The sequence below is a fragment of the Neophocaena asiaeorientalis genome, unplaced genomic scaffold (genome assembly GCF_003031525.2).
Source record: "Neophocaena asiaeorientalis asiaeorientalis breed wild unplaced genomic scaffold, Neophocaena_asiaeorientalis_V1.1 scaffold476, whole genome shotgun sequence".
Lineage (NCBI taxonomy): Eukaryota > Metazoa > Chordata > Mammalia > Artiodactyla > Phocoenidae > Neophocaena > Neophocaena asiaeorientalis.
In genome coordinates this window covers 1,257,688-1,267,166 of record NW_020172178.1, presented here as the reverse complement: position 1 = coordinate 1,267,166, position 9,479 = coordinate 1,257,688, and the positions used below count along the sequence as shown (strand labels likewise).

The window sequence follows — 9,479 nt, the reverse complement described above, 5'->3', positions numbered from 1 at the left end:
AGCATTATTCAGTCATAAGAAAAAGAAGGAAATCTTGACATTTGCTACATCATGGGTGGAACTTGACAGCATTACGCCAGGTAAAATAAGTCAGACAGAAAGAGACAAATACTGTAGGATATCACTTATATATGAAATAAAAGAAACAAACTCATAGAAGCAGAGAGTAGAATGTTGGTTGCAAAAAGCTGAGGAGTGGGGAAATGAGGAGATGTTAGTCAAAGGGTAGAAACTTCCAGTTGGAAGCTGAGTAAATTTGGGGATCTAGTGTACAGCATGGTAACCACAGTTAACAATATTGTATTTATTCTTGAAAGTTGCTGAGAGAGTAGCTCTTAAATATACTGACCACACACAAAAATGATAATTATGTAGGGAGATGGAAGTATTAAGTGACCTTATTCATAAGATATAAGTGTATGAAGTCACTGCTTTGTACACAGTAAACGTACACAATGTTACAGGTCCATAACATCTCAATAAAGCTGGAAAAGAAAGAAAATTATTGACATGCTTTACAAGACATGGTCTTGTCTCTGTCGGTCCCCTGAGTTCAGGAGGTACCCAAATTTCCCCCAGACTCTGTGATCCAGACCATAGGATCATCTTCTGCTCCAGGAACACAGCACACTCTCTCTTCTTTCCTGACAGCAAGTCTCCTCCTCGTGTCTGTCTTCTCTGTACAAGACATAGCATTTGAGGACAGTACTTCCAGGAGGCCAAACTCAACTTCCCCAGCCTGGGCTCGATCCCTGAACTCACCAGCTATCTGTGTGTGCCCATCAGAGTGGCTGCCGCATCCACATTCACCGTCTCCTTCCCATCAGGCTGTGGGCTCTATGGAGGCAAATTCCAGCTCGACCTTCTCTACCCAGAATGTCCAGCGCCAGCCCAGTGCCTGCACGTGGAGGGCTTTAGATGTTGGCGGAATGACAGAGACTGAAGACATGTCTTTTCTTGTGTTGGTGCCTTTTCAGCCCTGGATTCCTTTCTGGTTAGTGATGGAGGGAATGGATGACACAGGAATCAGGGAGTCGTTGCAGGTGGTCAGTATCGGGAGGCCCATCAAGTCCAACAGTAGGCGACCAGCAGGTAGGTGACCTTTTGGTCCTATGGGAAGGAGAAGAGGGACGCTAAGCCCGAGGCTCAAAGATCTGGAGCCCAGGTGCCCCCTCAGAGGAGGGCTCAGCCTTTCTCCAGTAGCATCCAGACCCAGATGAGGATGAGCCCTGGGCTGAGCACAAGCTCCTTGCACACCTGGACCCAGGGCAGGAGGGATGCAGCCCTGAGCCTCCTCCAGGGCGATGCTAGGCAGGCCCAGCCAAGGGGCAAACAGCCATGAGCACCTGGGTTCAAGCAGGTGAGGAGTTAATTCACACAAAAAGACTCTCTCAGAATGTTTGTACTGCCTCTGGAACCATCGGACTCAGGAGAAACATTTCAGTGACTTCCTGTCTTCTTACACATGTTCATGCATGTACACACACACACACACAGAGTCTATCATTGATTCCACGGAACCACGCACCTGGGGTCCGAACCCAAAGGTGTCCCCTTCCTGCTCCTCCTGCGGGGGGTCCTTCCTCGGGGGATGCTCTGTCATCACCCAGGAGCCAAACCCAGATGCCCCCTTTTACTGCCATCTCCCTACATCCACTCACAGAAACATCGGTTCTCCTCCCAGCCTTCCACTCATCCCTGCTCTTCTGCTCCAGCTGGACCCACTTTGGCCCCATTTCCTGCAACATCCCCTTTAATGTCCAGCCTGCATCCCTGTCCTGGCCCTGAATTGCTTCTCTACACAGCAGCTGGAGGCATTTTTCTACTATGCCAATCTGCTCAGAGAGACCCTCTGTTCAAATTCCTTTAAAGCTGCCCAGGGGTCTATGGAAACTTTCCAGACTTCTTACTGAGCTGCCAGGCCCACAGTGCTCCAGTGGCTCCATCATGGCCCCATCCTCTCTACAGCCCCTCTTCTTTCTGTTCCAGTCCTGTTCAATTTCTTTCCCTTTCTTGAAAATGTTCCCCTCACTTTTTCTTCCACTGCGAACATTCTCCTCTGTTCATCCACAACCTTCCACACTTCCTGGGCTGGCAGCATTGAAATCCCTTCCTCCAGGAAGCCTTCCCTGACTTCCCACTGAGTTTGGTCCTCTCCTCTCAGCCTCCAGTCCTTTGTTCATCACCCATCTTGCCCATTATATCCTAAGGCCTGTGAGGGCCATGGCTGTGAAAATCTTTATGGGCAGAATGGCTTTGTGGTTTGGAGTGCTCCTCTGACACTCACCAGGTTGCTATAACAACCTGCCTGCAATGATTTTTAGCTGTGTGGTCCTGGGGGAAATGACTGAACCTCTCTGATGCTCAGTTTCCTCATTGGTAAAACGGAATGAGTAACAGCAAGTATCTCATGTGATCATCTCAAGGAGTAGATGTGTTATTCCAGGTAGAGGTCTGAGCAGGCTGCCTGGCAGAGAGATCTCAATCCTTCTGTTGTAGGTGACATCATCATTATTGCCTGGAGCTCTTCTCCTCAGAGATGACACAGCCCCCTGTCACATCAGGGGGATGAAGGGCTGTGTGTTTGCTGCTCTTTCACTCCCAGGACCCCGCTTCTGGCTGCTGAGGGGGATCCTCTGTCAGGGGAGTATGTGGAACTCGTCGGGTGCTGGAGGAGCTCAGCTGGGAACCTGGAAGTAGTTGGTCTCCCAGGTTGAGGTGCTGGGGGGCAGCAGGGGAGATCCTGGGGGGAAGCCCAGCCCAGCTGCAGGAGTGATGGGTCCAGGGGCTGTGCCAGAAGAGGTCAGGTTCTGGAGCCCCTGCAATGTCAGCACGAGGGCACACTGGGCCCTGGGGAGGGAGGAGTGAACCTGGACCTGGGACCAGAGCCCCCAGAAGTGGGCATCAGGCAGCAGGGGCCCCTCCCAGCCCTGGGCCTGAGGTCCAGTGGGCTTGGTCACAGGCACAAAGCCTGCTTCTGGGTCGGCTGGTGAGGCTGAGGCCGAGGGGCCCAGAGTCTGGCTTGGGCTGAGCGAGTGTGGGAGGTCAGGGGGCTTGGCCTCGGGGCCCAGGCTGCCCATGGCATGGGATCACGCAGGTAAGGGTGGAGACACACAGGAAAGAGTCCAGTCCAAGGAAGGTGGCTTATTGCTTTCGTAGGGCTCGGAGCCTCTTACTGACCAAGGCACAGACTCCCTGTGCATGTGGAGCCCCCAGCAGAGTCACTGTCACCTTCCCAAGGGTGAGCAGGTGGGAACAGGCAGGGGGCTCCTCGGTGCACAGGGGCCAGGCTGCTCCCAGGGACCAGGGCTACTAGCTACTTAGCGAGGGGACCCGCCACTCAGAGGGGAGGCCTAGGCTTGACTGGGTTTGGTGACTTACCCCAAAAAGATGATGCTCTGAGTATCTTTGTGAATTACGGAAATCAGAAAGGGCCTGCCAAAACTAGCAATGAACGCTTGTAAGGTTGAAGTCACCATCTTGATTCCAGTGGCAGCAGCCCCTTCTGTGCCTTCCTCGCCCACATCAAGCATGGCCTGGTGGACCACCTGTGGGGACCCCAGAGCATCACCCACTGGACACAGGGGAGTAGGATGTGAGCAGCTGCCTGACCCCCACTAAGGGGACTGGCATTCATTCACCTGATGCTGTCTGTCACCGTGCTGTCAACCCGTTCAATTTGTCCTCGCAACAAACTCTCAGCTGGTTTGCAGTCGTGATGCACAGATGTGCAAAGTGAGGCTGCGAGTGCTGGGCCCAGGGTCAGAGAGGCAAAGAGCAGGGGCTCCCTGATTTGGGTCCCTCTCTGTCTGAGTCCAGAGACTGTGATGCCCCCCTAGTGTAGGGGGAGGGGCAAGGCAATATATTTTTCTTACAGGCAGCTGTCCACAGTCCCTCCATGTCGAAGCAGCAGATGGGCGGGCACTGCTTTTGCTCCTCTCCTGCCCCAGTGGAAATGTCCCTGAGCCCTCGGCTACTTTGTGTAGGATGTGGCTTCCCATCCCTGGACCCCGCAGGCCCCTTGGCACATGGACCTCCTTTGCCAGGTCCTTTGGCAGGTGCGGTGCAGGGGAGACTGCAGGGCTGCCCAGCCTCCCCCATTCACTCTGACTTCTCTGCTTCTAGGATTGCGGTACCAGGGCCTCTGGTATTCTTGTGTTGTGCTCTTAGTGTATTTCCATCACGATGGCCCCGTAGCCGTTGTTAGTACCTATAACCTCTTACCTGCTCTGCTAGACTCTGCATGCTGGCTAAGAACTCTTACCCTCATTTACAGATGAAAACACTGAGGGGTACGAGATTTTAAGTATTTGACTGTATAGGCAGTGAAGAGTAGAGCTTGGCATGGGGTCCACTGCTGATTTCAGATCTTTCCCAATGATAGACTTCTGGGTCACATTAGATTTCAGGGAAAGTGGGGACAGCTCCCCACCACGATTGTAACCCAGCTCTCCTGGGCTTAGGGAGTCCTGGGGGGATGAGTGAGTTATAGGAAATTCAATGAATTTGAAAATTCAGAATTAGCCAAACATCTACCTGTCACCATTCAAGCTCCTATAAGAAGGATGAATTGTCCAAAGTTTTAAAGACTCACCTCGGAAACCCCCAGCTTGTTGACCTCTGTGATTCCTGACAGGTCAGACTCGTGGTCGAAGACTTTCTTAATACCCAGTTGGGAAAGTATGTTTCTCAGCTTACAGTCGCTGGAGATGGAAAACCTTGGCAAGTTGAGTTCATCTATCCGTCTAGGAAATGAGGAAAACAAACTTGAACTTCTGCTTGACTCAGAGCCCGCCTTTTCCCACCTCACAGCTTGGTCTTCTGTGGTTTCCACTCCAGCTACCGCTTTCTCCCTGGAATAAGGACTCCTTTCCTCAGTTTCTAGACCCCTCGGGGTAATTCTCCTTAATTCGTTAATTATCCATCATGTCGGCAGGTATCTAACGTGCTAGGCAGTGCACAAGGGCTGGGGCTGGGGCGGTGCCCACATCTGGCCCTGCTTCTCCCTGTAAGCCCGTAGGGCAAGGGAAACACCCTCCTCCAACAGGGATTCCACAGCTTCTGGGAGACTGTGCTGGGGCGTCCCGCAGCCTTGTGAGCCAGGCTGAAGCAGGAGCCACATGGGTACCAGGAGGGCACTGCGGGGTCAGTAGAGGAGAGGGCTGAGGTCTCCCCGCAGGAGGATGGAGCATTCAGTGATGGGGGCTTCTTGGGGAGATTAGGGCCCTGGGGCTTCATGGAGTGTGTATCCACCCCCGCTTCCTGCTTTGTTTCCACCCCTGCCTGTGTCCCCAGAGTTAGAGGCAGGAGCAGAGGGAATGCAGGGCTGGCTGGGGTGCCCCTGGTGGGGAGATCTGGGAGGAGAAAGTCCTAGACCAGGGCAGGGTTGTAGGAGAGGAAAGCACAGGAGACTGAAAGAATAAACATAGCAGGACAGGCCTGGATTAGTTTTCTAGAGAAATTGGATTCTATGCCTTCATTTACAGAGGAAAACACAGACCCAGGAGGGCTGGCCATGGCTGCAGCCAGGAGCTCCCAGCACAGGGCTAACTTGTCTCCCCAGAGCTCTTGTCTCCTAGGCACGTGACCACCCCCTGACTCAACGATCATTCCTTCTGTCTTTATCTATGCTGTGTCCCTATTTGCACTGCTGGCTCTATGTGTGAAATCTATCTGCCTTCACTCTGATCCTTATGAGTTTTCAGGCTGAGGTTTGCAATCTTGAGTTTCTATCAATGGGACTGGGCACTGGGCCAGCTAGAATCTGGGAAAGAGTCTTTGCTGGCTGCTGTCCTCTGATTCTTCCCTCAGATGATGGCCTTGCCAATTCCACCCTCATAGTCATGAAAGAGCACAACTGAAGTTCCTTGTGTTGACCAGGCTGCTCAGAGGCTGTCACACTGTGAAGACGGCCACCAGCCTCACCTCAACCACCAGAGACTAAGTCCCCTTAGACGGAGCCCGTCAGACACAGCCCACGGTGTACACAGCTGAGGCCTTCCTGAGCGTGTCCGAGAGCATCTCATTAGGGAGGAACCTGGAGTTCCCGGCCACCCCGGAGAGAGCTGAGACGAAAACTCCTTCCTTCTGGCAGCCGGGCAAGTTTAAATCAGAATAAAAAGTCTCCCTCTGGCTCAGACAAAGGGTTAGTGGCTCCCCTGCACTTAAGTCCCGCACAGTCAGCTGTGATTTAGAAAACCCCGAAATAGACAAAGCCTATGATCGAGGCAGAGCCTTGGAGCCCAAGCCCCCCTCAGCCAGGAGCAGCCTGCTCTATAATGTTTTACCGAACGACACAGTTGGCAGAGGTTGGACAGAAATAGCCCTGAAGACACAAAACCAAAAGTGTGTTTCCTTCTGAATTAAACAGGGCACCCACCTTTAAAGTAGACGCAATTCACCAGGACCATCACTGTGCTCTGGGAAATATTTTTGAACAGCTCCACAATTTTCCCCTGCATTTTATTCCTCACATAGTCATTGATGAGCTTCTTGGCAGTGTCGGAATCCCAGAAGTCGGTGGAGAAGGCCTCGGAGGCACACAGCGCCCGGGCATCTTCCCTGAACTTGTCCAGAAGCTTCAGCTGCTCCTGGACGAACACGGCGTTGCCCAAGCTCAGCTGCAGCTGGTCGCTGGGTCGGCCGAGCGTCTGCACGAGGTGCTGGAAGCCCTGGTGGATTTCTGTCTCAGGGGTCTCTGTGAGGTTGAACTTGAGGCCTTCCAAGGTCTCCGTCAGGGTGGGTCCTCGGGCCCCCAGGGACAGGAAGGCCAAGGCCATGGAGACGCTCAGGGGGGAGAAGATGACGTTCTCATTGGAGGTCTTCAAAGCCAACTGCTTGTAGAGGCTGAAGGCGAAGTCGGTGTTGCTGGAGACGAATGTGTGGTCATCCACAGGTGCCCCTTTGTGTTGGTCCTCTGGGGTCACATCCTCCGGGTCAAGCCCGCCCCCTGGGAGGCAGTGGACACTGGAGCAGAGCCCAGCCACCAGGAGCCCCGGAGCCAGGAGGGGGGACATTCTCTCTGCCCTCATCTCTGAAAAGCAAAGCTCCTTTAAGTCTCGGTGTGTCCGATGATGTCCCAACCACCACCCAGTGTCCCCACGTGGTCTCTGTTCTCTCTGCCTCTGCTGCTTTGTGACCTCCCAGTTCTAGGCACCCTCCTGGGCTCCCAACATACATGAGGAGGCTTTTGGCTCCCTCTCACTCTTTGAAGCAAGTCTTGTAATTGTTACCAATTTCCCCAATGGAGAAACTGGGCCCAGAGACGGAAAGGGGCTTTTCTAAGGTCACCCAGCAAGGAAGTAGAGGAGCGAGGGCGAGAAGCCTGGGTTGCCTGGCTCCAGTGGGGAGCTGGTGATGGGTGTGAGGTGCTTTCCAGTGAGAACCCATCCCCCTCCTGCTGGGAGAGCAGCCACCGTCAGAGGGGACCAGGCAGCAGGGCCTCCGTTTCCACTATGTCCCCTGTCTGCCCCCCAGGACGGAGTCCTGGACTTAGAGGACACAGCACCTCTCCCGGCCTCTTGATGACAAGTGTGTGACATTAGGGGGGCACTCTCATTGTGGTACCTCGTTGCAGTGAGGGTTCAGTGAGAGAGGCCACTGCAAGCAGGGGGGCCAGCGCTGGAGCCTAAGTGACCCTGATAAGTGTTGCTGTAAAGATCAAAGGAGGGTAGAGTGTTCTTTTCAGCCCCTGGCAGGTGGACACATGGTGGTTGATTCCACCATAAACCTGTAAAGGCCTCCTAGTGGGGAGAAGCAGCGTGGTCTCAGAGTGCCAGAGGCCTGGACAAGGATTCCATTTCGACCACTGGTGAGTGCTTTGTGGTGACTAGCAAGTGATTGAGCCCCAGGTCCCATCTCTGTCCATGTTGAACGGCTCAGGTGACATGAAGTATGAAGGTGCTGGGCTCATAAGAGGAGTTCCAGCGGTGTCACCTCCTCCACATGCCACCCTCACTAGGACCCTACAGGCCAGAGCTGTGATCCCTGAAGATAGGGGACAGAGGACAGAGCTACTGCATGAAAGTCTGAGAGAGGCTGAGTTCAAAGCTGGAGGCCTCAGCAACAGGACTGCTTACGTTCAGCCTCTGGCCCCTCATCTCAGAGTTCAGAGGAGAAAGGGCTGCTGGGGGGAGGGGAGGAGAGAGGAAGAGAGAGAGAAAAGAGGCAGAGGAGGGGGACGAGAGGGGAGAGGAGGGGGCGGTGAAGGGGAGGGAGCTGAGCTGAGGCCAGTGGAAAGGCCTTAGGACAAGCCTGGGGACAGAGGCGATCAATTGCCCCAACTTTTAGTTTACTCAGGGCCAATGCAGTCGTTTCTTTCAAAAAGAGTTAAACATTTTCCTCTAAAATTATTCCTGGAGAAATAGTGCTTTGTTATTTGGCTGGATTGGAGAGCTGGCTCTGTTTCTGAGCAGTCTGTCTTTTCAGTTGCTGGACAGACGCACCTTCCTGTCTGCTTGACCGGGGACCCTATAGGGACAGTGGAGCCCAGGAAACTCCCCTAGAGACCCCGCAGCCTCTGCCCAGAGGGACACTGTGCGCTAATTCCATCCACCCGGCTCTCTGAGAGCACTGCCTGTGCCAGGCAAGGAGACGCACTGCACGGCCCTCAGGGAAGTTCTGACCCTGACGGTGGACGCACAGCTGTATGGGGTGCACAGCTGGCTCGAATCAGAATCCCACAGAGTCAAAGGCCGAAATGTTCCCAGAAGCCCTGGTAGCATGTCCCTCCCTTTGCAGGATGAAAACAGACCCAGAGAGAGGACTGGTCTTCAGACGGGGCAGAACACTCCCAGCATCGGACATAAGTCCCCCCACCTCCCTCCTGCCTCACGTTCCACAGGCCCCGTACAGGGTCCTAGAACCACCGTGGAAAGGGGGTCCCTTTGCTCTCAGTGTGGGAGCATCACGGATTAACTGCCTGGGAGAGCGGGATGTGGGGAGTGGATCCAGAGCCGCCACCTGCCCGGGATGCTGGATTCTCATGGGTGCTGCTGTCTATTTATCCCGCAAAGATCTCCTCCCCTGCTTGCGAGATGTCTGCGGGGACAACACAGTATTCTGTCCTCAGACTGGAAATGGGCAGATGACCATTCCTGGTAACAGGATTTATTACATCTATTTGAACAACCTTGTTACAGAAATCGCTAACTTTTTGTCTCTTAAAAGAAAACTGAAAATAAACAAACAAACAAAAATTTCCCTTGAGAGTGTTTTCTCCTGTTAAGAAAACTCATTTAAGTATGTGTGAAAGCTCAGAATATAAAAATAAGGGACATCGAAAAACATTCCTGACTATTGATCTTTAAAAAAGTATATTGGTCTTGTTAGTTTTCCCCATGTGTGTGATAACTTCACTGAGGACCACATAAATAACCGGAGAATATAGACACGGACATCGGGAAATATTCCCTAGAATTGTGTCACTCTGGGACAGCCCCACCAAACATTATGCTGTGTTTCTTTCATAAGTCACTTTT

At 53.1% G+C, this 9,479-nt stretch overlaps 1 protein-coding gene across 1 annotated transcript; it reads right to left on the bottom strand.

Annotated features, from left to right (window-relative positions):
• Positions 1-3,377: 3,377 nt before the first annotated feature.
• On the bottom strand, positions 3,378-7,031 carry LOC112408319 (serpin A3-8-like). The gene is made up of 3 exons (XM_024757925.1): positions 6,380-7,031; positions 4,595-4,821; positions 3,378-3,548 (listed from the first exon to the last, which is right to left on the bottom strand). Exons 1-3 carry the CDS (start codon positions 7,029-7,031, stop codon positions 3,378-3,380), a joined length of 1,050 nt encoding a protein of 349 aa, XP_024613693.1.
• Positions 7,032-9,479: the final 2,448 nt, after the last annotated feature.

What these genes read in the sequence shown, in the direction of transcription:
- LOC112408319 (XM_024757925.1), bottom strand. Translation starts at nt 7,031, where the DNA reads ATGAGGGCAGAGAGAATGTCCCCCCTCCTGGCTCCGGGGCTCCTGGTG. An exon ending in GAATTGCGTCTACTTTAAAG is followed by an intron (nt 4,822 to 6,379) that starts GTGGGTGCCCTG and finishes TGGAAACCACAG; the next exon opens with AAGACCAAGCTGTGAGGTGG. An exon ending in ACAAGCTGGGGGTTTCCGAG is followed by an intron (nt 3,549 to 4,594) that starts GTGAGTCTTTAA and finishes GGGTCCCCACAG; the next exon opens with GTGGTCCACCAGGCCATGCT.